At 39.3% G+C, this 26,798-nt stretch overlaps 1 protein-coding gene across 1 annotated transcript; it reads right to left on the bottom strand.

The window, feature by feature from the left end:
• Positions 1-1,802: 1,802 nt before the first annotated feature.
• Positions 1,803-17,779, bottom strand: gprin3b (GPRIN family member 3b). Its single transcript, XM_057843945.1, has 2 exons — positions 17,625-17,779; positions 1,803-3,994 (listed from the first exon to the last, which is right to left on the bottom strand). The coding sequence occupies exon 2, from the start codon at positions 3,937-3,939 to the stop codon at positions 2,278-2,280; it is 1,662 nt and encodes a 553-aa protein (XP_057699928.1). The 5' UTR covers positions 3,940-3,994; positions 17,625-17,779; the 3' UTR covers positions 1,803-2,277.
• Positions 17,780-26,798: the final 9,019 nt, after the last annotated feature.

Here is a 26,798-nt window from a genome sequence, read left to right as displayed (position 1 = left end):
AATGAGACATATGTGATTTTGTAGCCCATAAAGGCAGTTTTTAAACCATAAAGGGAGTTTTTAAAATCTTCAATCTTAAAGGCTATGGCAAATATCAAAGACACGTCGTTTTTGTTAACATCAAAGACACATACGTGAATTTGATAACTGCAAAGGCAATTTTGTCTTTAACAGAACTGACAAACTTTCAGATAAAAGACACACGGTTCAATAAACATCAAAGACACGCATAAGACTTTTTGAAAAGATCAAATGAATCTAGCATACTTTCATAAATATCAAAGACAAATGGTTCTGATAATGTCACATATGTATAACCCTTAAACGCTGTTCAATCGAAAAGGCTTTCGCAAATATCAAAGACACATTATTTTTTATTAACATCAAAGACACATACGTGAATTTAATAACCGCAAAGACTTCACCAGAACTGATGAACTTCCGGAAAAAAGACACATCATCAAAGACACGTATGTGACCTTTTGAAAAACGCCAATGAATCTAGCATGCCTTCATAAATATCAAAGACACATGGTTCTATTAATGTCACATATGTGATTTTATAACCCGTAAAGGCAGTTTTTAAACTGCAAAGGCAGTTTTTAAATCTTTAATCTAAAAAGCTTTCGCAAATATAAAAAGACATCATTCTGTTCACATCAATGACACATACGTGACTTTGATACCCGCAAAGGCAATTTTGTCTTCAACAGAACTGACGAACTTTCAGATAAAAGACACTGTTTTGCACACATCAAAGACACGTATAGGACTTTTTGGGTACCTCTAATGAATCTAGCATACTTTAATAAATTGCAAAGACACATAGTTCTTTTAATGTCACATATGTGATTTTGTAGCCAGTAAAGGCAGTTTTTAAATCTTAAATTCAAAAGCTTTCGCAAATATCAAAGACACATCATTCTGTTAACATCAATGACACGCACGTGATTTTGATCATCACAAAGGCAATTTTGCCTTCAACAGAACTGACGAACTTCCAGATAAAAGACACATGGTTCCGTTGACATCAAAGACACTTATGTGACTTTTTCAAAAGCTTCAATTAATCTAGCATACATATATCAAAGACAAATGCTTTTGTAAATATCAAAAACAGGATTCTGTTGCCATCAAAGACACGTGCATTATTTTGTCTACTGTAAAGGCTATTTTAAACTCATGATTATGTTAATATCAAAGACATACACAATTTTGTAAACTGCATAGGCAAGTTAAACTTTAGTAACTAACCAAAATAACTTTCATTAATGAAAAAAAAAAAATTGAGATTCTGTTAACATCAAAGACACCTAGTGATTTCACAAACCACAACGGTGGTTTATACTTTGAATTACCGAACATACTTTCATAAAAATCAAAGACGTCCGATTCTGTCAAGATCAAAGACAAAAATAATCTTCTTTGAAGCTATATATTGTAAACCTCAAAGACACATACAGGCTTGGGTAAATAAAGCCCGATTAGTGCATTCAAACAACATAAATGCCTTGCAATTTCGACCAATCCAGTGTGTACCTCACGTCAGATAATGGCTTGAAAAACTCATAATTTGTTTCCAAACTTCAAAGATGAAGCTTGATTCAATGCTTTGCCGCCATCTTGTGGCATCTCATCAATCAGAAACCTTTTTCATTGAGTGCTTTTTGTATTCACGGTGGGGCTCGCCCCCCCCCCCAAAAAAAATGGTAAATAAAGACTGTGTAACACTAGATTTGAGTTTTTTTTCATCTTTTAATAGAAAACCAAAGAGGAAACAAACATGTATGCATACAGTCTTTTTTTTTTTATAACGCCACTAGAAAATGAATGTTCATGAAAGGTGGGGGACTTTGAAAATACAGGATCCCAGAACACCTTAAAACAACTGTGATGAGATGTATTTGCACGAGTACTATGACAGTAAATTATACCCGCCTTTTTTTAAATGCAGTTCTTCATTGTCATATAACCATTGCCACTGCAACTAATACACATGCGTTTCTCTATTATTGCCTTTGAGTACTTTATAGACATATATGCTCTTTACATTCTCTCTCATTTTCCTTTTAAATATCCATTTCTATCAAAATTACTTGTTCATTTGAATACCTTTTTACTTTCTTGTTCACAAACGTCACAAACGGACTAGTCTACAACATTCTGAGATACTCACGGGAAGCTCCGTCCCATCACGTGGCATCACTACAGCGACCACCTTGAACTCTGGGGAGCTGGTGGTGAATGGGGTGAGAGAGTTTAACATTGGCTCAACCTCTAATCAAGGACTGCGGAGGGAGGGGGACGCGCGCAGCAGTTGGGGCGGCGCACGTTCCGCAGCATGGAGCGAAACGGGTTGTGTTGTCGCCGCTTACTCTTCTTGCCCGCCCTTGGCGAGTCCAGGCCGGTGATGGACTTGCGGAAGGAGGTCTGGGCAATCAGTTTCCGCTCCTGCTCCTTTATCTTGCACTGCAGGTGGCTTTGGATGGCGAAACCGAGGGATTCTGGGTCCACAGAGGCGCCGTAGACCTCCCAGGTCATACCCTGTTCGTCCCAGACCACGTCGTGGACACTCTTTCGTTGCTGCTTGTCATCGTTGCCTCCCTTGATGTCCGTCTGTTGCTTTCCGGAATCGGTCTCCTTTTCAGAGTCTTTTGTAACTTTTGGTTCCTCGGACTTGGAGAGTCCAGTTTGGGCTGTGACGGCCTTATCTGCAAATCCAGGCTTGACAGGGATGTCCGTCTTTGGGGATTCTTTTAACTTGGTTGCCGGTATCTCCACCACGTTTCTGTTCTCCGTATCCTTGCGATTGCCGTGCTCGATGTTGATCTGATACACTGGTTGGATGCTGCTGAGAGTCGAGGTGCTTTCCTTAGGCTTTGCCCCTAGCTTCGAGTCCACTGCGGTGTTAGTACACATTTCTGCTTCCACGGTGACCCTTTCCGCGGTCATATTCATCGGCGATCCGATCTGGCAGAAGCCCAAACTACCGTCGGGCCGGTATACGACGGAGAGGCTCTGCGCCTCATCGAGGATGGCAGGGTTTGGCCTGAACGGAAGTAGGCTCGGGCTGGTGGACACGGCCTTGCAGCTGGTGCTAGCTACCGCCTGGACCTCAGCGTCACGACCCCGATCGGCCGTGGCGAAGGGCAATCGAGGGGAGGTCATGGTGGAAGCCTCCCTGTAGAGCTTGCGGCAAGGCTCGGTATGACGTTCCTCAAGTTCCTGGACTTGGTTGCATGTCTGAACTGGAAGGTGTTTGTCTACAGCTACTTGTTCAACAGATATTTTCTCTATAGATAATTTGTCTATAGCTACTTTATCTATAGTTACTTTGTCTATGGATACTTCTTTGACGTTCTGGCTGTTGGACAAAGGCAAAGTCGAGGTGAGCGAGGGCGCAGTTTCTGAGCTTTGCTTAAGCTCAGGCGGCTCCTGAAGGGAAACCGAGTGTCTTCGTTTGTGGCCAGGTTCCATCGGACTTGAAATGTCCTTGTCTTTTTGTACTACCACGCTCACTGCATCAGCCTTCAGATCCGTTTCAGGCACTACGTGTCTCGAGTCTTGGACACTGTTTAGATTTGATGAGCTATTCCGCGCCTCTTCTTCAGGCGCTTTTACCCGACAGCCTGTAATCTTACAGGTATTTTCGTCTGCTTGGTTTAACGTGTTGCTAATATTAGCATTAGCATCCCTTAGCTCTGCTGCTTCGGCCACACCTTTGCCTGATGCGTCCACTGTCTTTTTGAGGGCGCTATTTGGCACCGGCGACGCAGTCTGTTCCTGTTTGCCACCGGGTGACGCGTGACAAACTTTGGGAAGTTTCAGGTCAGGGTCCGTGGTCCAGTTGGCGTTGGACTCCTTATTGGCGAGCGTATCGGCCGCAGCCAGCTGAGGCACCATCTGGACGGTCACTGTCCTTTTTGGGTTGGATCCCATGCTGGAGGGACACGTTCACGCTTCAAATGCTGTTGTAATCCAAATGCGCTCTCTCCTATGACAAGGGGAAAAACAGCAACGGTCATTCAGGGCTATCAAATAATGTGCCCAGACAAAGGGGCCTGAGCAAAATTTGAGGGTTGACTTACACAACATGTCAGATATGTTAACTAGGGCTGTCAAACGATTAAAATTTTTAATCGAGTTAATCACAGCTTAAAAATTCATCAATCGCAATTCAAACCATCTATAAAATATGCCATATTTTTCTGTAAATTATTGTTGGAATAGAAAGATAAGACACAGGACGGATATATACATTCAACATACTGTACATAAGTACTGTATTTGTTTATTAAGACATCAAATCAACATGATGGCATTAACATTATTAACATTCTGTTAAAGCGATCCATGAATAGAAAGACTTCTTAGAACTGAAAGATAACATTTAAAAGTTAAAAGATAACATTTAACTGAAAGATAAATGTTCGTACAATTTATAGAAATGTTATATTAAACCCCCTCTTAATGTTTTCATTTAGATAAAATTTGTAAAATTTTCAATCAAAAAATAAACTAGTAGCTCGGCATTGTTGATGTCAATAATTACACAATGCTCATGGTGCTGAAACCCATAAAATCAGTCGCACCCAAGCACCAGCAGAGGGCGACAAAATACCCAAAAAACACAAGTAACAAGTGGACATGACACTGTGCTGTCATTTTAATCTGTTTGAGCGGAGCATGTGCGTTAAATGTGTCAAATATTTTAAAGTGATTAATTTTTAAAATTAATTACCGCCCGTTAACGCGATAATTTTGACAGCCCTAATGTTAACTCATTCATTGCTTTTGATGAAAATAGAAGTCCAATCCATTTTGATTAGGAGGGGCTGGCAGTGAGTGATTATGGTTCAGTGCTCAGTTCAGTGACAGTATTAGAATTAGATTAATTGCAAAATTAGACTAATTGCTAAATTAGAGCAATTGCGAAATTAGATTAATCAGAAAATCATTCAACAGATTAATCTGCTGGTCATCGATTAATCGCAAAATTCTTTAATATAGGAATCTATCATTAACTCAATCACTGCAGCTGATCATGTTTCACTGCTATCGACTGCGATGGGCGTTGAAGAAATTTGACCTTTTAACCAGATTGCCGGAATCACGCTAAAAACCACGCTAGTGCAATTCCAACGACCTAGGCCGGCGGAATACTAACAACCTGGCCAAAAGGCCAAAGTCGCTCGCTCACCTTAGTCTTAACCCCTTGTACTGACTCCATTTTAAAAGCTGGAAAAAGGCTTCGAAACACAAGTTGACAATTAGGATTGGGCATCGTTTGAAATGGAACGATTTTGCATCCGATTACGATTCCACATTTCAATTTCGGTTCCGAACGATTCTCGATTCAGATTCTTTTAAGAGGCAGATTGCCGGAATCACGCTAAGAACCGCCTTAGTGCAATTCCAACGACCCAGGCCGGCGGAACTCCGACAAGCTGGCCAAAAGGCCAAACTCGCGCGCTCACCTTAGTCTTAACCCCTTGTACTGACTCCATTTTAAAAGCTAGAAAAAGGCTTCCAAACACTGACACATTGACAATTACGGTTGGGCATTGTTCGAAATTGAACGATTTCGGATCCGATTACGATTCCACATTTCGATTTCGGTTCCGGACGATTCTCAATTCAGATTCTTTTAAGAGGCAGGGTAAAAAAAAAAGGCAGGGTAAAAAAATTGCATGGTTTATATTAAAGTCTTAACTTCTCAATGATTTTTAAAATTATATGAAGCTTTCACAGGGCTGATCTTAACTTGTCTCTAAATATCTGTCTTTGAACTTGAGCAATTTTTTTCCGATCGGCGGTCAGGGCATCGAAACATGTAATCGAAATTTTAAAATTCGAACGATTCCGGGAGCATTGGTGTGATAGAACCGGTTCCCATCGATGCTCGATGCCCAACCCTATTGACAATTTACTCTAAGTCAGCAGCAATCATAAAGCACAGAGAGACCCAAGCGAGGAGCCAAACTAAATCCAGGGTCACCATATCACAAGTCAACAAAAGATTCCCGAGAAAAATGACGATTAGTTAAACATTCAGTCGTTTAAAGGCTCTGGTGAGGCGGGCTGTGGTCCGGAAGAAGGGTGTATTTAAGCGTTGCTTGGAATTATTGTCTGTTTCTGGACAGGAGAATTCGGGCATTACTGTTGTCAGGGCAATGAGAGTTAAGGATTTTGTCATCCTCAGCGTCACATGAGTGCTGAATGTTCACTTCTCGGTCGTGGGTTCCTCCAGATCAGATGTTCCTTGTCGCAAGGCAAGATGTCCCGTCATTTGTTCTGGACTGTCCAGAAGAGCTAATTGCGGGATTTGGTGGTGCAGACGTGGGCTTGTAAATGTCTTGCCTATCACCTATTTGTCAGCGTCAATCTCGCTCAGTTAGCTGGATGATGTGCGCGTTGGGCTTCCGTGGTCAGAAGGAGTCCTGTATCTGTTCTGCCCTTATCTGCCCATTTTCTTGGCGCTGCAAATTCTAATTATTTCAAGTCCAACAGTTCATAATATCAAGTATATTCTGTTTGTTTTTCTTAAACTATTATATAAATGCTATTTATTTGATATTTGGTGTGTTAGAGTAATACAAACAGTCAAAAAGTAATTACGAGAAAAGATACTATTCCCTTCAGCATCCAATCAGTGTTGTTTTCGCCAATGACGACTATAACGAAAATATTTAGTCAACGAACAATTTTTTTTCATGACAAAGACGGGACGATAATGAGCTAAAAATGTGTTTTGGGAGACTAAAACACGAGACTGACAAGAATACAATTAAATGAAAATGTGCAGTAGTTCCCGTCACATGTTCACAATGTGTGACACTCATGTGACGTGCTGCCGCTGCATGCACACTCGGACATGGTAAAATTTGTTTTCTGGACCAGAGAGAATATGCAATGTTGCTTTAGCCTTTAAAGCTCTGTGCTGAGTGATCATCACACACTAAATGTAACCCGTAGCATTAGCATAGCATTCAGCTAATGATAACTTTTTTTATACATACAGTTTGTGGCGGCCAGATGGATACAATTAATTGAAAATAACGTGCTGTTTTCAACCACACTGCATCCAATCTATTTTGATTGAGAGAGGTTGGCATTGAGTGATCATGTTTCAGTACCATTGATGGCATTAGAAATGAGATCAGTTGCAGAATTAGATTAATGGCTAAACTTGAGTAATTGCTAAATTAGATTAATCGCAAAAAATATTCAACAGATTCATCCGGTGGTCATCGAATAATCACAAAATTCTTCATTAGATTAATCTATCATTAACTCATTTACTACCACCGATCATGCTTCAGTTTCAGCTTTAGCCTTTGAAGCTCTGTGCTGAGTGATTACACACTAAATGTAACTTGTAGCATTAGCATAGCATTCGGCTAATGCTAACTTTTTTTTTATACATACAGTTTGTGGCGTCCAGATGGATACAATTAATTGAAAATAATGTGCTGTTTTCCCGCTGGGTGTGGATTATTACCAAGTTTTTAACTCTACAATATGTGCTCGTCTGTCAATGTTCATTTGAAATAATTGGAAACCTTTGTTTATTGATTTCTGGAGTAATTTTATAAAATTATACAGACGAAAAAATTTTCAGTAAACGTCGACTAAAACTAGACGAAATCAGTCTTGCATTTTCGTCAACAAAAACTAGACGGAGACTAATACGTATTATCATGAAAAAGGCTAAGGCTAAGACTAAGACGAAAAGCAAAAGGACTGTCAACAACCACACTGCATCCAATCTATTTTGACTGAGAGAGGTTGGCATTGAGTGATCATGTTTCAGCTCCACTGATGGCATTCGAAATTAGATCAGTTGCAGAATTAGATTAATCGCTAAACTTGAGTAAATGCTAAATTAGATTAATCGCAAAAATATTCAACAGATTCATCCAGTGGTCATCGAATAATCGCAAAATTCTTCATTAGATCAGTCTATCGTTAACTCGTTTACTACCACCGATCATGCTTCAGTGCCATTGACAGCGTTCGAATCAATAGATTAATCACAGTTAGATTAATCTAAAAAAATTTCCACAGATCCATCTATCAACATAATACGACATTAAAAAAAAGTAATTATATTTTATAAAATGACTCAATTAAAAAAAATCTAAATGTAACAATTATATTTAAAAATAGAAGAAGAAAAAAATTAATCTACCATTAACCCATTTACTGTTATTGATCATGTTTCAGTGCCAATGCCCACCATTTGAATTGGTGTGATACCATCTAAGCCTGTTAAAAAGTGTCATCTAGTTTATTATTTTGTCACCAAACAGTGGTAGCTGAATCAAAATGACATGATTCTTTTCCCCCCCGCTGCCGTGCTGTTAGATTTATCCAACATTTTTTCTCAACAAAGGCTGTAAAACGCTGTCACATTGCCTTTTTAATGATGCCGGATCTGTCATTCTTGTTAGCGACAATGTGTGGCAGAGTTGTCACCGGCTGTTTCCATAGAGACAGATGTCAATAAACGCAAGCGTAGCATTACTACAACCTCTCCGGCTGCTTAATAGATGCACTACCGCGATTAAATAAATTTCAGGACAAGAAATTTCAATGAGTTTGCCTGTTTGTCAGAGAGATATCGATTGAACAATTAATTCAACGGGCAAAATTTGTTTAGCCACCTTAAAAACTCCAACGGTAGTTCCCATAATTCCCATACCAGCGATTTCGTTTTCTTCGATGGAGAAAAACATTCAAGAGTTTCACCTCCTCCAGCCATCGTGTAGCACAGCTGATTTACTGACACTGAGCAAAAACCAGTGGGGGAGGGTTGAGCCTTAAAGTTGCAAGCAAAGGATTTCTCCATGCATTTTTAGGACATAAAAAAAATAGGTAATACTGCACCTTAGGGACAGTATGACGGAAAATTTTATGGGTTTTTGAAACCTTTGTTGAAATTTTTGAGCTTGTTAAGCCTCTGTTTACAGTAATGTTGTTTTACCATTCTGCACTGTTATATAATATTTTATATATTTGAAATATAAAATACAGTGGTACTTCTACTTTTGAAATTAATTGGTTCTGGAAATATTTTCTTCACTCAAAAATTCTGTAAGTACAGTGGTATGAAAAAGTATCTGAACCTTTTGGAATTCCTCACATTTCTGCATAAAATCACCATCAAATGTGATCTGATCTTTGTCAAAATCACACAGATGAAAAAAACAGCATCTGCTTTAACTAAAACCACCCAAACATTTATAGGTTTTCATATTTTAATGAGGATAGTATGCAAACAATGACAGAAGGTGGAAAGATAAGTAAGTGAACCATTACATTTAATATTCATATAAAGTGTGACATGATCCCGGGTAGTTTTGAGTGATTTTTCGCTTCGAAAGCCGAGAACAGAATTTGAAACATCACTCGGTTCGGGTTAGCATGTTGGCTAGCTGTCACGCCTCCTGGTTTGTTTAAGCTCTCCGAAGCCGTGGCAGGGAAATGACAAAAGCCTGACTAATTCCGGTGGCATAAAATATTGTGCCACAGTGGAGGTGAAGTCGACAGTTTTGACCATTATGGAGTAGTTTTGCCATGTCGTACTGAATAAATGCATTTTTAATATTTCATATTTCATTTAGCCAGGAGCGCTGCCATGGATTTTGGGCCCCATGAAAAGATATCACTTTGGGCCCCACCAGTATTGCCGGGACACAGACAGACATATAAAGTATCAACTATTTAATTTCCTGCATTCTGGTGAATCTTTACACACTAATTTGTGCATTTTCTGCGTTAATTTAAGATTAAAATTAGGGCTGTCAAAATTATCGCGTTAACGCGCGGTAATTAATTTTTTAAATTAATCACGTTAAAATATTTGACGCAATTAACGCACATGTCACGCTCAGAACGTATTCTGCCTTTTGGTAAGTTTTACAGCAAGGCTTTTTGCGCTGTCCAACAGCGAACTCTTGTGGTCGCTTTGCGACATGGTTTATTGTTTTCTTGCCAGTTCAATATGGCTGCATGACATCTCGGGCTGACGCCTACATTGTAATGTTGTGCTCATATGATCCTTGGACAAGATTTGTCCCTAAGTATGGTCGTTGTAAAGAATGTACAGTACATATTATGTTAGCAAGCGAAATGTTATATTTTTTGTATGAGACGCTTTTTGTTTATGTTTAGTGAACCTGTATAGCGTGCTAAGCTAACGTTGTTGCTAATGCAATGCTGTGTACTTTTTTGTTGTTGTTTCACTCTTCCAAAGAGGACAGTGGTTTGAGGCCATTTTATTAATAAATCAGATGAAAAAGGAAGAAGTCTGATTATTAAGGCGTCGTTCACTAGCTGTCTAGCTTTGGAAAAAGTAGACACTTCGGAGTGAGGACAGCATAGACAGATTTAAACGACAGTAGAGTGAAATGCCCACTACAGTCCTTATGTACCGTATGTTGAATGTATATATCCATCTTGTGTCTTATCTTTCCATTCCAACAATTTATTTTACAGAATATATATATAATTTACAGAAAAATATGGCATATTTTACAGATGGTTTGAATTGCAATTAATTGCGATTAATTACGATTAATTAATTTTTAAGCTGTAATTAACTCGATTAAAAATTTTAATCGTTTGGCAGCCCGAATTAAAATATATTTATGTAAACATACAGCGTATAGAGCAATAATGAATATACTGATATCACCTATAACAGGGGTCATGAATTAAAAATCCTCTGGGTCCGAAATTAAAAAATTACAACAATCTCGGGTCCGGAAATATTTTTAATGCTTCTTTTTTTCCCAAAAATACAAACGTATCTTTACATGGCCATGCTGATAATTACAACATTCAAAATTGTAAATTATATATAAAAGGTGCATAAAACTAAAAAGTGCTTTAATTGAATTATTAAATAGCAACATAAGAGCATGTTCAAGACTTTTTTTTTTTTTAATCGTGGATGCTGACAGGGGGACTTGCTTTATTTTTTGACAGACCTCTTTTTGCTTTCCATGAAGCAAAGTTTCAGCAACTGCACTCATACAATCTTTGACAATAAGTGCGTCACTGAAAGACTTTTTGTTTTGACCCAATATCTACGCTATTCTGAGGGAGCATTCCTTTGCGCGTTGCTGTGCAGTGAATGAATGAACCATGAGCATTGAGGTGCGATCATATTGAGCCCTTAATTCCGCTATTTTTTGAGAACGGATGGCAGAGTTCATAGGGAAACTTTGCGACAAAGCTGCGTGCTTCGTCTCATAGAGCCTTTTCAAATTGCTGCTCTTTACAAGCGCTACCGTCTCTGAACAGATGAGCCATAGCGGTCTTGTGCTGCTGCCAGGTAAAATGAACAAAAATGTGTTGGTCCACTCCTCCTTAAATCCTCTGTTTTCTGCATCAATCTTGCGTAGTTTTGAGCACGCCATTTGCCGTACCTTTTTCGCCACTTCCTCCAACTTCATTCGGCTCAGTATTTGGCTTTCACTCCGCGGAGTCTGGAAAGCGAGTGTGAGGGGCCGTTTACATGGTGACTCTCCAAGAATACGAAAAATTTCAAATTTGCATTGGCGTCTCCATTTGAGCAATGTCGCAATTCCGCATGAAAACGATGTAGTATTCATGCCAGGCCCTAGGGGGCAGTGCAGATTTACAGAGCGACAGAGAACGATGCACTTTGACCCCACCAAGCTCCCTCAGCCCGGAAAAAAATATGCCCGCCCACTTGAAACAATGGCATTTTTCTTTTGTTCAAAAAGGCACAAAAAAGGAAACATTCAACATATTTAATTTAAGAATATTATAAAAACAGTAAATTAAAGCCGACATTTCGCCAAATTTGCTTTTTTTAATGTTTAGTAGCACCGCTGTGATGTGTACGAGTGCTGACGTTAACGTGGCGGTCTCGTGCCGCGGGATCCTTTAATATGCATGCCGAGGAAGCCCCCCTCAATTCCCGGCAATCGGATTCTTCCACTTTGGAGGCAGGATTAAGAATTTTTCGTTTTCGCCTTCCATCTTCGCCAACACCATATGTACGCGAGGCAAGTCCGCTACTCAGTCATTGCGTCTTTGTGTCACAGAGTCGCCATGTAAACTGCCCCTGAGACATGCTGTTCTGAAAATAACTTTCCAATGCTTCACTCCGATTGGCTGGCTCACGCACGTCACCGCTAAGGTTTTTGTTTGTTGCCCACCTCCGCTCTGCAAACCCGCAGACAAAAATGGTTTTTGTTGTTGCAACGTGTATTAGTCGCGTGCGCTTGAGATCCGGTCCAGACGGCTTGGGGGTCCGGAACCGGACCGAGTTCCGCGGTTCCGTGACCTCTGATCTATAAGATATGTACTGAACGCCATCTTTTCCAGTTTAATATTTTTTTTAGAAGTATTCTCAAAGCCAATACCATAATGAATTTAGAATTAGAATACATTAGAATAAATGTTTTGTTTTAACTTAACTATACTACAGTATACATTACAGTATACAACTGTTTTAGTATGAAGAGATTGCTCAGGGTTTGCCTGCTGTACTGACTAAATGTAAGCTAAAAGTGGAGCAAACACTAGGTTTAGTGGAGTATTATGGAGTAGGCTTAGCCTCATCTGGAAACTCGCCATCTCCACTATAGACCCTACCCACCGACGTCACAAAACCACGTGCTCGCTGTATGGTTCCGCCCACTTGTCCGTCATTTTGACTCTGTATTAGCATTGTTTTCAATTGATGGCGGAATTTAAAATGCATTTCATGGAAGACCCGGTGCTTTCTGATGCCGTAAACTCACTGGATGTGTTGCATAAAAGGCGTTATGTGGAAAAGCTTCGTTCTATACAGTCGCCAGATCCATATTTGATGCCCAAATCGATGTTTTTCGACCCACTGTCTTCGCCCTGTCTGCCTGACATCTGCTACGCTGATATTTACAATTATCTTGTCCACACAAAATCAGCCTATTCTCACGAAAATTTGAAAAACTTCAAGAGCTTGGAGGCTTATAAATACTTCGTTGCTGGTTGGGTGAAACAGGTCCTCGTCCACGAAAATTCGGCAGGAATCTATCTTGTGCTTGGAAAGGTGAGTTACGAAATTTTCAATTCAAAATCTTTTGTTATTGCTAACATCCAGTGTCAAGTCTAATGTATTTCATGTCGTTTGTCAATGGAGTTAAGGCTTTTAATGTTTATATGGTTTAGCGATAGCACTCTCACTACATACATACGTGTATGTTGTCGGCGATTAGCCTAGCAATGATCTTAATTGTGGTTATTTGTCAGCCCAAAACCCTCTAAGTATATCTTAAATGCATCTTACCGGATATAAAATGACTACTACATAGTCTGTGGTGATTTTTTTGGTGCCCAGTTTTCACGTCGCATTGCAGCCGTCCATTTCGCTCTCCTCTTTGGATCCCTCGGAATACGGTAAAACTTCAAGTCTCTCCTTCCATCTTCTCTGTTAGTGCAACCAACAGCCACACACGCCTTCACCATTTTGATTATTAATGTTAAGGAGCAGAAAAACACGCCGTAAATAGGAGGAATGTACGTAGCCGTAACAGGTTAACACTATGTTTTGACGGACAATTGGGCGGTACCATTCAGGAGAGCGGAGTTGTGACTTCACGTGGGTAGGGTCTATAGGCTACGGCGACAGCTCTGAAGCGAGGTCCCTTGTTAACAAACTAAATTCAATAAATTCTTGACAAACTGGATTCAATCCAATTTTAAAAAAGAACATTTCCACACCAACTTTAGTTTCAACATCTGGAGGATACCAAAAAATGCCGTCATTATTTAGAATTCGTGTTTTTGAATAGGTGAATGTCGCTCATTGAGGCCGGGAAAATCCCGTATTTCTTACGAAGTGAGGTGGGACCTTGCTTCCGAGCTAAGATAATAGGGTAATTTTGAGCACTACACTGACACAAGACACCAACTTTCCTTTGTGAAGTGCTTTGTCACATCCTGTTGGCCTTTTCTACTCATCTCCTGTTTTGCTTTCTTTTCTTTCCTCTTTTGAAAACCCGATTTTTGTTTCGAAAACATTTCTCCAGTACCTCGCTCCGAGTCATTGACTGGTGTAAAGGCCGAGTTATACTTCCGCGTCAGACCTGCGCCGTCAAGGAAGACTCGAGTTACGACCCTGCCCCGTAGCCTGACGTGCTCCTCTCGAATTTTCTAACCTTCGCGTCGCGTAGACGCGTATGACGTGGTGGAAACGGACTGTGATTGGTCCGCTCAGACTGTTGTTTCCGGTTCAGCGTGAAATCACCGTCATTCTCAAACATTCAATTTAAAAAATGGCCACACGAAGCGGTGACCCAGTCGGCCAAAAACTGCCAGCTTTTTATCACTTTATGTCGTATTTTTGGTTGGTGCGCTTCATCATTTCTTGTGCACATATGTTTGCTGTGAGTCTGACTTATTTATGTGTCACACTTCAAGTATATGAAGCATAAAGCACTGGTTTGGTGTCAAAAGAGTTGTTTTGATGTTTAATTTTCAACAACAGACAGTTCACACACGTTACATCATCACTGATTGAGAGTGCCTCGGTGCTTTTATGACAACGTTAACCAGGGCTGAAAGTGGGCCAGAACGGTCAGGAACGCAGTTCCGGTATAAGATTCAGGGCTGGAACGCAGTTTCGGTACACGGTGCTTTGATTCCAAAAATATGACGGGAACTGTCAAAACGCTATGTAAAAGAGTTGAGGAGGCATATTTGATAATAATAATAATAATGCATTTTATTTATAACTCATATTTAGTTTTATTTGCTCTGATGGGGAGGTTCAGAACATCTTAGCTGTCAATGTGCACTTTGGACTTATATTTGTTCATTTATGTTAGGCTATGTCTTCATTTCCTGATGATTTAAAAAAGTCAATGTTTGCGCGATATTCAAAATATATTCCATTTCACTCTGCATAAGTCATTTGTACTTATTTTTCTGAATGTATGTTACTTATATCCAGTGTTGGGCACGTTACTTTAAAAAAGTAATTAGTTACATTACTCACTACTTCTTCCAAAAAGTAACTGAGTTAGTAACTGAATTACTCTATAGTAAAAGTAACTAGTTTCCAGGGAAAGTAACCATTTCCGTTACTTTTAAAAGAACTTGTTGTATGTCAAAGAATTTAAAATTTTCTGAGCAGTATTCGAGTCAGTGGAATAGAGAAGAACAGACAGGTAGTTAACTTGTTAGGTGCTTCAGCAGATTTGAATTGCTTACCACGTATGTCGACAAAAGCTTTGCCCCGGGACATAAATTACACATTACATGCAGGTTCTTTCCTTTAATTTCGACAAACTTGAAATAGTATCTATATCTCCACCTCTTAAAGGACAATTTTTCTTCTGAATGCTCTGCCGTCCCGACCCTGTGCATCTGTTTTGCGTGTGTGTGTTTGCCGCACGCGCTGTTCCGGTTTGCTTGTGAAATCACCGGCTCTGATTGGCTTACCACGACACATGACTAACCCTCAGCCAATCACAATCACTTCCATCACATCTCTCGAGGGGCTGCATTTAGGTAGGCTCGATTCCCGACAATTCACGTCACCTTCAAAGCGTCTGCCGTCCTCAAGATGGAAGCAGAATTATTGCTGGCTGACAGTGGGAGATGGGAACGAGGCTAGCATCAGGTGTAGCAAACAGAGAAACGTTACCAAACTTTGGAAATCATTGTCTAATTGAATGAGCAGGGACAAACAGCTTGGAGTCAGAAGTACATGCGCTATTCTGGAACCTGAACGCACCCCAAGTCTTGGATGACAAATCAACAGAGCAGAGAGTCGACTTGACACGGCTGGTAGTTTCTTCAATTTATTCAGAGTAAGTAACGCACCGCTTTTGACCGTCAGTAACGGTAATGGCGGAAAAAGTAATTAGTTAGATTACCCCGTTACTGAAAAAATATAATAATAAAAAATTATTTATAATGCCGTTACTCCCAACACTGCTTATATCTTTATTATAAAAAAAAAGAAAACAAAAGTAAATGTTTACAATAACTTCAATTTTAATATACATCCTATATTCTTAAGTAGTTAAAATTGAGATTTGGCATTTAGTATGTGAGGAAATGAGAAAAAATAAAAATTAGTAGATGGATGTTGGGGTTATTGCTGCTTTTGTAAACTTTTAATTTTGCAAATCATTGAAAAAAGACAATTTTGAATGAAAATCTGTTTTTGTATGTGTTATAGAAAGAAGTTTTCTTTGCATTTCAGTAGTTTTAGGAGGTTTGAACCCTCCCCCCCCCCCAGAAAAACAAAAGAAAATAAATAAACAAACAAAATTTCTGGCTCCGTGGCGCCCTTCACGTCGGGGAGTTCCGGCAAAAAATTCTAGCCACTTTCACCCCTGACGTTAACATCAAGGCTTCCAACGCAGTTTGGGAAGTTCAATAGACGCCAGAAATCCGCTATGGCTTCCGACTGGCTGGTAGTAGGACACGGAAAACAAATCAGGCTGGAAGGCTTTGCAGACCTCGGACAAAACGCTGGACGCAGTGCTCGACGCCAGTTTGAAGCTAGCCGCTCCAGCTAGCTGGTTTGCACCCGAGGCTAGAACTCTCCATGCGGCATCAAAAGTTGGACAGACCGCCTCAAAATCGTCTTCTGCGTCGCCTGCGCATCAACGTTTGTATGATCAACATTTATTCAATGTTGATGAGCTGAAGCTTCGTCGCATTTTTCGCTTTCTGAATAATTCCCCCTCAATGGGCTGAATTCTAAATCAGATGAAACCATGACCCTGCCAGCTCTATAATGGTAGGCGTGCCTAAACGGCAGATTAAAAGACTAATTTCTCGTCATCTGTGCTTTGCCAAAAATTGTTGTATATAGTCGAATCGGCTCAAAATATTATTCTAATTCACATAATAATGCTATTTAAGACTTTTTTCTCCTGTATTAGGCATTTTAATTTCATAGTAGTAACTATGAAGTAGCTATTCATTATTCAAACTAGGAACTATTTTCTCCACTAGAGGGTACTCATGCTCTTAGGACGAATAATGCTTTGTTTCTGTATTTGTACTGAGAGAAAAAAAAATTACATTGTTTAAAAAAAAAAAAAACAGCTACTCACAATATTACTCATTACTTGAGTATTCTTTTCACTTTTTTACTTGTACTTGAGTACATCTTTGGATGACTACTTCTACTTTTACTTGAGTAATATTATTTTTTAACACCACTCTTACTTTAGTACAATTTTTGGCTACTCTGCCCATCATCAATTAATCTGATGAATTCAAGTCCACACACACAACCATTTTATATTCATTGATGCCATGAAAGTGTCACCCAACATCCAGGTGCCTTAGTAGGCAGACAACTGACGCGTTTTTTGTTTGCCTTCCCACTATTCACGAACACGTCTGTCACCACAGTGCAAATATTCATGTGGAAACACATCTTCATCCCGTTTTCATGCATTCCCCTTCAATTAAATGCATTTGAGAATGCACAATTTCCCAAGTGCGGGAGGAGCAATTGACGACAAAAACACAAACATCCAATTATGCGCTCTTTTTCCTGCAGGTTTGACCTTGCGGGTGCACGCGACGTTATAATGAAGCGGGGTGCGGAAAGAAAGGAGAGAGGGGTCGCTTACCTTGACAGGGGCGCTGCGGTTCGCGCATCCGTGTCGGCTGGAGATGAGGAGGCTTGGAGAAGAATATGGACAAACACACCCGCCGCTGATGTGAGCCACGCCCTCCCGCTGCCAGCCGGAGCTGATTCTCTCCTTCTTTTTTTTTTCTTTTTTGAAAGGGAGGGGATGCTCCGCGCACAGTTCGATGCAAGCTGCAGTGAGTCACCGTCAAAAAGTGGGCTGGTCCAGTGTGTGTGCACGGTGGGTGCATCAGAGTAAACAAAAAAAAAACAAAAAAAATGAAAAGAGTGGGACATGTTTTTTTTTTTTTTTCATTCGCATCATAATGTCAACACATTGCATAAAAAATAATTTATGACTGAAAGGTAAAATATGCAACATGTTGATTAGGGGTACCTCCCAGTGGCGGAATAAATGTGAACAGGGCCCGGGTGCAATGAGCATAAATGGGGACCCCCCTCCACCCCGAGTGGACCGTCCAACAGGGGGATGGAGTGGTTGAAGAGGATGGAGTTTATGACCTACGTGAAGTTGGCCTCTCCCCTATCAGATGCAAATTTCATAGAAAAATTATGTCATTCGTTTGTACTAGGTTTGTGCTGAAAAAAAAAAATCGTTTTCTGCTGCATCATTTTTCGCGGTTAATGAGGATCAGAACCCGCTGCGATAAGTGAAGTAGCACAAAATAAATAAATAAATCAATAAAATTGTTTTTTGGGGGGGAGGGGTGTTCACTGTATTTATTCAGATTTAGCATTGGAAAGAGATACTTATAGACCCTACTCACATGACGTCACAACCAAGCCTCGGCGCCATGTTGTCCGTCTACTTGTCGTGTATATGCATTACCGCTACGTAAATTCCTCCTATTATGGCGTGTTTTTCCGCTCGTTAACATTAATAATCAAAATGGTGAAGGCGTGTGTGGCGGTCGGTTGCAATAACAGAGAAGATAGATGGAGAGGCTTGAAGTTCTACCGTATTCCGAGAGACCCGGAGAGGAGAGCGAGACGGACTGCTGCAATTCGACGAGAAAACAGGGCTCCAAACGATTACCACAGATCAGGGGCGGACAGGTAATCTGTAGCTTCTGGAGGATCACAGAACGGCCGGTGCGCTGGACGGCCGGCGGCCGCCATACATACTACGCTGTTTTTATCCCCTCTCTACTCTGTGATTATCTACAGTTCGCATCGAATCCGACAGGTGGCAGCAATGCACCTGGCTGAAAGACTTGTTGTGGCCCACGAAGGGTTGAGATGGAGAGGGTTACTTGCTAGGTATATTAGCAATTGGCAAACATTTTAGCTGTAAAACAACGTATGCACACGCAGCAGCAATATTAATTCAGAAGAAATATAACAAAATATTAATAAAATGAATTGTTTTACTTTCAAGTTTAGGTAGTTGAATTGATATATATTTTTAATCATTTATACATCGTTTTGTTTTCTGGTTAATACTTTCCAATGAAGGTTACAGGATTTGTCTTGAAATGTTTATTGTATTTTCATTGGAATTTATTATTTGTGTGGCAAGATTAATTATGGCATAAACAATGAAGTCATTTTATAGACACGGGATAGGTGTTATTATAATCAATTGGATACATAAAACTTGCTTTGAAAAAGAAATTCTTTTATTTGTTTATTCAGGTTGATTATAGAGCTAAGGCAGAAGATGAATCCAACTACAGTTCATCCCTGCAGTATTTTGAGCGCCCCAAGTCAGACAGTCACAGTCTAGACCTGGGGTGTCCAGACTTTTGGCAAAGGGGGTCAGATTTGGTGTGTTAAAAATGTGGGGGGCCGACCTTGGCTGACGTCCTTTAAGTAGAACAATATATTTAAGCAAATTTTAGCAAGCCATTATGTGTGTCACATTTGCTTTATTATTTTTCTAAAATTAATCATTTCAACAATCTCGCAACCAGCCTTTGTGGCTTACACTTTCGACTCTCGGGCTCTTGCGAAATACTGCTGCTGTGAAATTAAACTAGCTTCAAGTTGCTCCAGTTTATCGCTATGTATCTTCCCTGTAATCTTGTCATACATGTCAGCCTATCTTGTTTGGTAATATTGCCTCACATTGAATTCTTTAAAAGCAGCGACGGTCTCTTTGCAAATGAGGCAGACACAGTTGTTGCGTATTTTAGAGAAAAAATGGTCCAATTTCCACCTATCCTTGAAGCGTCGGCCATCGCAATCAACTTTCTTTTTTTTTGTTGATTGTCGCCGTTTTAGAAAATTGGGAGTAAAGGGTCACACGGGGTAATGTTGTGTGGAGTGCCGCAGCCTTATAGCGGGTAAATGAGGAGCAGCATTTAGTGTGTAAGCTACTTCATATGCTGGTAGCAGTGCTGCTGACCAATTTTTTAAGTCCGTGTGTGGGCCAGACGTTATTGATTTTATGACAGAGGCTGGGGGCCGGATGAAATTTGTCCATGGGCCACATCTGGCCCCCGGGCCTGACTTTGGACATGTCTGCTCTAGACACATTTTCCTCATTTTTCTCTCAAAGTGAACGAAATTGATGCATTTTACAATAAAATATTTTTTAAAATTCTCCCGGGCGGGGGGGGGGGGGGGGGGGGGGCATGCCCCTGGACCCCCCTAGAGGGTCTGTATACAGCGATTCTTGTGGGCTGGGCTGAGTCAAACTCCAGGGCTGCTTTTTAGTCCCAGTCCGCCCCTGCCACAGATTATGCAGTAGTCATTTTATATCTGGTAAGATGCATTTAATATATACTTAGAGGGTTTTGCGCTGACAACCACAATTAAGATCATTGCGAGGCTAATCGCCGACAACATACAGTTTCAAATTCAAGATGCTTATTTCTTCCAACATCATTACATTTTGAATAATATTTAGCTGGTACCAAGTGAAAAAAGCTGGCCTCGTCTACGGATCATCAGTTAAACAGGTGTGTCCAAACCTTTTGCAAAGGGGGCCAGATTTGGTGTGGTAAAAATGCGGGGGGCTACCTTGGCTGATTTACATAGAACAATATATATAAACAAATGTTAGCAAGCCCTTCTGTGTGTCACATTTGTTTTATTCTTTTTTTTAATTCATAATTTCAACAGTCTCGTCTTTGTGGCGTTCTCTTTCGACACTCGGGCTCTTGCGAAACTGCGGTCAAGCCACCCTCCACTCGTTAAAACGAAGTCAAGCTAGCCGCCCCTCATTTTGTACATGTCAGCGTGTCTTGTTATTATCGCGTCACATTGAACTCTTTGAAAACAGCGACTGTCTCTTTGCAAAAGAGGCAGACACAGTTGTTGCGTGTTTTATTGAAGAAATAGTCCAATATCCACCTATCCTTGAAGCGTCAGCCATCGCAGTCAACTTTTTTTTTTTTTTGATTGTCGCCATTTTAGAAATCACACAGGGTAATGTTGCTTAGAGTGCTGCTCTTAATGTTTTTCAAAGTTTCGTGAGAATAGGCCGAGTTTCTGTGGAAAACATAGTTGTAAATATCAGGGTAGCAGATGTCAGGCAGAGAGGGCGAAGACAGCAGGTCGAAAAATATCGATTTAGGCATCAAATATGGATCTGGCGAATGGATAGACTGAAGCTTTTCCACATAACGCCTTTTATGCAACGCATCCAATGAGTTTACCGCGTCTGAAAGCACTGGGGCTTCCATGAATTGCTCTATAAACTGAACGACTAATTGAAACCATTGAGAATAGGGCTAAACAGAGACGGACAATATGGCGGCCGGATACGTCATTCTGTGACGTCGGTGAGTAGGGTCTATAAGACAAGTTTTTTCCCTTTTTCCCCCAAAGTCAGTGCTTAATTTGTAGCTCATAACGTGCCAGAACGCAAAGTACATATGACAGCGCAGGGATGATGAGACGGGCACAGCTCCCGGAACATACGCGGAAAATGGTGCTGAAAACAAGACGCAAATGCCCACTTGCCATTAGAGGAGTTCCAAAAAATCGATTGTTACATGCATCGCGATTCGACAAGTGACGATTCGATTACGATTCATAAAGGTTCAAAAACGATGTTTTTCCCTCATAACTTTATGGCAGCCGCTCATAGCAGAACGAAATTCAAGACACGTCTGCCGCCAGGCACTGTTAACAGGCGCACACATGTTATGATGGATGTTGCTGGTTACTGAGAGAGAGAGATTTACTCCTTTATAAAACACTGGAAAATAAATTTGTGTATGAGAGACTTTAGGAACAGAAGCGCACCCCGGTGGTTGTCCTTTTGTGCGCTAGTTTTTTTTTTTTTTTTGAGCAAGAAGGGAAGAGAGATAGTTCGTTGCTCCTTGTCATTTATATGTACAGCAGTAATTTTAATGCATTTCAATTGAAAAATGTCCTGAGTGTGTTGCTAAGACCCGTGTGCATCTAAAAGAGGCGAGTACACGAACCCTCTTGTACTGTTTAGCCTTTGTTGTTGTTGTTTTTGAGATGTTAATAGTTAGCGCCAAGCGCTAAGCTATTTAGCTAATTCGCTAACGTGTATTTCATATGCAGAACGTGTAAAACCACGATTAAGTACAGCAGTAACACTACAAACATGCGAAATAGTACAGAATTCTGTGAAAACATAGTAAAGTATATTGGTTAAAAGACGTCTTATTTCTAAAGACACTTTGAAAATGTGGAATTCATTCCACCTGTGTAAATTTTATTGTATTGTTGAGAGAAATAAGTACTCCCTTTAAAATGAGTCATGTTTTTGCACTTTCATGTAAAAAATAAATAAATAAATAAGCAGCTTAAGGGCAGCTTTTTGTTGTATGGGCATGTTTCCATCGTTCCTGTTGAATCATTAGGATATTTTAAATAAATAATTGACATAAATGTGTTTGGCTACTGTATTAAGTAGTAATGTACGATGCATCGATAATCGTGATAATCGCGATGACCGCGATCATCGTCCAATACCGCGATCATCGTTTAATATTCGGATCGTAGCACCCTGAATCGTAATCGAATCGAATCGTGGGGTGCCTAAGATGGCACACCACTACTTGCCATGCTGTGGGACTTACAAGCCTCAATTTCAGATAATATCCATGGTATAAATGTTAAGACAACAATTTACAATTATTTAGGCTATACTCTGCACAGCACGGGCAATTGCCCACATAACCACAGGTGGGACTTACAGTAACGTACAGTCTAACTTGTAAAACATTTTTAAAAAATCTGAGATTACAATAAATAACAGCAGCTTCCTTCATCGCCGGTTGTTGGTTTTCTGACTCGTTTTGAACCATTTTTCTTCTTTTTGAAAAAAGAGAGTAAATGGAACTGTCTTTTTGGCATGTTGAAATACCGTTTGATATTGGCTGCTTGCTCCCCAGATGCCGCAAATTTTCCATTTATTTTTTATTTTTTTTAAGTCAGGGTTGTGATTTGTTGGTCCAGCTTTTCAGAGCATCAACAAATCTCTGACTCTTTCAAATGACGTTAAATTTTTATAAACAACGTTCAATTCTTGAGATTTGTTCTGTAAACGAATTTATGCATATTATTAATTTATTTTATACTGTAATGTCCGTAACTATTCACGATCCCTTTAAGAGACACTGGGACTGGAGAGCTGTGAGGTAGTAGGAAGCGAGAGTGAGACGGGCGAGAAGTAAAACTTAGTGGTTGAAAGTGGCGGCAGTCCACTGTTATTTTGTTGATTGTTTTCTTCTTATTGTTGCCACAACGAAGTGGAGGAAGCCATCAACGACTCCACTCCTTCTTTCCCCCCATTCGAGGCTATTACAATACATTTTTAAAAACCTTTTTATATTATTATTATTTTCTATACACAAGAGGTGCCGGATCTGCCCAAATAAGTCCCGGAGCACAGAGAGGCCAAAATCAAGAGGCGCTGGATCTTGTTCCAGCAGGATCTGGCACAAATTAACCCCTGCCCAAAGTATAATAATAATAAAACCTTTATGCATATACAGTAAGGAGCAGAAGTATTTGCACCCTTTGTGATTTTGCAAGTTCCCCAACTTAGAAAATAGGTAGAGGGCTGAAATTTCAATCATAGACGCATTTCCACTTATAGAGACAAAATCTAAAAAATAAATAAATAAATAAATAAATAAATAATTTTTATTCGAAACTCAAATTGTATTATTTTCAATAAGTTATTTGTAATTTACTGGGGTTCATATGTATTTGCACCCCTGAGAAAATCAGTGCTAATATTCAGTGCAGAAGGCTTTGTTTGCAATTACAGAGGTCAGACGCTTTCTGTAGTTCTTCACCAGGATTTCACATATGGAAACAGGGATTTTGGCCCATTCCTCCACACTTAATACAGTACAGTCGTCCTGTTCCCTTGGCCGAAAAGCAGCCCCAAAGCATGAGGTTTCCACCCCTATACTTCACAGTGGGGATGGTGTTCTTGGGATTGTACTCATCCTTCTTTTTCCTCCACACGCGATGAGTAAAGTTTGCACCAAAAAGTTCTACTTCAGTCTCATTTGACCACATGACTTTCTCCCATGACACCTCTGCATCATTTAGATGGTCCCTCATTCCCTCATCCTTCTTTATCATCAACACACGTAAAGTATATTTCTGCTCCTAACTGTTTATATTTCAGCCAATGTTTTTTTAAGCACTTCAAATGTAATAATTATGATAAGTTTAAAACATGTTACTGTCCCACTGAATTACTTTAAAACAAGAATAACGTAGAAAAAAATAGGTCATTCGTTAGTGCTACGGTTGTGCACGTTTGTGCTGAAAAAATGTTCGTTTTGTGCTGCTATCGTTTTTGAGATACAGTGATCCCTCGTTTTTCGCGGTTAATAGGGACCAGAATCCGCCGTGATAAGTGAAAAACCACGAAGTAGCAAGAAAATAAATAAAAAATTGTGTGTGTGTGTGAGTTCAGTGTACTTATTCAGATTTAGCATTGGAAAGAGATACATATAAGACATTATTTTTCACTTTTTTCCCCAAAGTATAATCATAGACTTCATTATCAGGATAAAAGTTGTAGTGCATACAATCAGGCAGGAGTGTCTCAAGAGTGATTTGGTCGAGGATTCAAGGTAATTATTATATAAAATAGCACCAGGCATGCACTTTGAAACGTTGTGAGAAAAATGAATGGAAAAAATTAGCGTAACTTTTAGCTTCAAATGTAAAATGAATTATAGCTGCCCTTTTTTTTTTTTTTTTTGCTTTTAACCAAGAATCTATCCTGTTTTATGATCAAATCTATACAAATTCCAGGATGTACGCATTTATTTACAAATTTTCAACTTAAAAAGCTCTGTTTTGTGATGGCCGCCATGTTGTATTTTGTATCCGTACACAATAGCATAACTTTACATTAAACGATCAGGTAATTTTGGGCCAACTGCCGTTTTTTTTTTGGCAAAAATAGTAATTTAGACATTTCTGCATCCATACAAAAAAAAGCCTTTTACGTGTTTTATTTTACGTAACATTTCAATCTAAAAACGACGAGGGCCAGATAGCCTGCAAGATGTGCTGAGGCAATCGTAACATCGGAATTCAACCTAAATAAGTTGTAATTGTAGATAGGAAAATGCCAATTTTGCTTTTGCTGGGTAAGATTAAGATCATTCTGCATCCTTTTCTCAAGTATTAAGTTTCTGATGTGAAAATTGAGTGATTTATTATCTGTTGAAAACTTACACCAAATAAAAAAAAACTTAAGTCGCTATTTCGGGCAAAAATTTTCATGATTTGTTAAAAATTGTGATATTAATCTTGAGAATATAGGTGATTATCTCTGAATTTGGTGATTTGTGTGCATCTAGCGTAAAATTTGAGAATTTTATAGCTATTTTAAGTTTTGTTAAAAAAATTAATAAATAATTAATCGGGATTTTATTAGGGAACGACTTCAAATTTTTTGATGTCGCTACTCATGGAGAATAAGGGAGGTGTCTGTTTTGGTTTTAGGTCGCTAGCAGCTTTGGTTTTGAAAATATTTGAATTTAAAATTTTTGAAAATAGGCCCCCTACGGATCGGCCTCGAACCCCTTGTCCCGTCAACTGATAGTTATATACATTATTGTTTGTGTTATAATTAGGGCTGTCAAAATTATCGCGTTAACGCGCGGTAATTAATTTTTTAAATTAATCACGTTAAAATATTTGACGCAATTAACGCACATGTCCCGCTCAGAAAGTATTCTGCCTTTTGGTAAGTTTTACAGCAGGGCTTTTTATGCTGTCCAACAGCGAACTCTTGTGGTCGCTTTGCGACATGGTTTATTGTTTTCATACCAGTTCATTATGGCTGCACGACGTCTCGGGCTGATAATGTTGTGCTTATATGATCCTTGGACAAGGTTTGTCCGTAAGTATGGTTGTTGTAAAGAATGCACATATTATGTTAGTAAGCGAAATGTTATATTTTTTGTATGAGACGCTTTTTGTTTATGTTTAGTGAACCTGTATAGCGTGCTAAACTAACGTTGTTGCTAATGCAATGCTTGTGTACTTTTATTTTGTAGTTTTACGACGGTCTAAAGAGGACAATGGTTTGAGGCCATTTTATTAATAAATCAGATGAAAAAGGAAGAGGGATTATTAAGGCGTCGTTCACTAGCTGTCTAGCTTTGGAAAAAGTAGACGCTTCGGAGTGAGGACAGCATAGACAGATTTAATGACAGTAGAGTGAAATGCCCACTACAGTCCTTATGTACCGTATGTTGAATGTATATATCCATCTTGTGTCTTATCTTTCCATTCCAACAATTTATTTTACAGAATATATTTATAATTTACAGAAAAATATGGTATATTTTATAGACGGTTTGAATTGCGATTAATTGCGATTAATTACGATTAATTAATTTTTAAGCTGTAATTAACTCGATTAAAAATTTTAATCGTTTGACAGCCCTAGTTATAATATAAAATGTAAATTCAATTATTGCAACAATTTGAATAAGAATTATTGCTAAATCATTTAATATAATGAATAGCTCATGGGATGTGAATACTTTTATTTATTTATTTTTTAAATATACGTTTTATACATTGTAATATAAATTACTGAAATATTGCGACCACAGTGCGTAAAACAGTACAAATAAAATTTAAATGCACTTGCAAACAGTATGTTTTAAATTAATAGTGAGTAATTAGGTAGCAATATGGCGCCCTCTTCCGGCGCTGTCCAGAATTTCTGCATCTTCGGTAT

This window comes from Corythoichthys intestinalis, chromosome 8 (assembly GCF_030265065.1).
Source record: "Corythoichthys intestinalis isolate RoL2023-P3 chromosome 8, ASM3026506v1, whole genome shotgun sequence".
In the NCBI taxonomy this organism is placed as follows: Eukaryota; Metazoa; Chordata; class Actinopteri; order Syngnathiformes; family Syngnathidae; genus Corythoichthys; species Corythoichthys intestinalis.
Note: the sequence above shows the minus strand (reverse complement) of the source record. Positions and strands in the feature narration are given on the sequence as shown.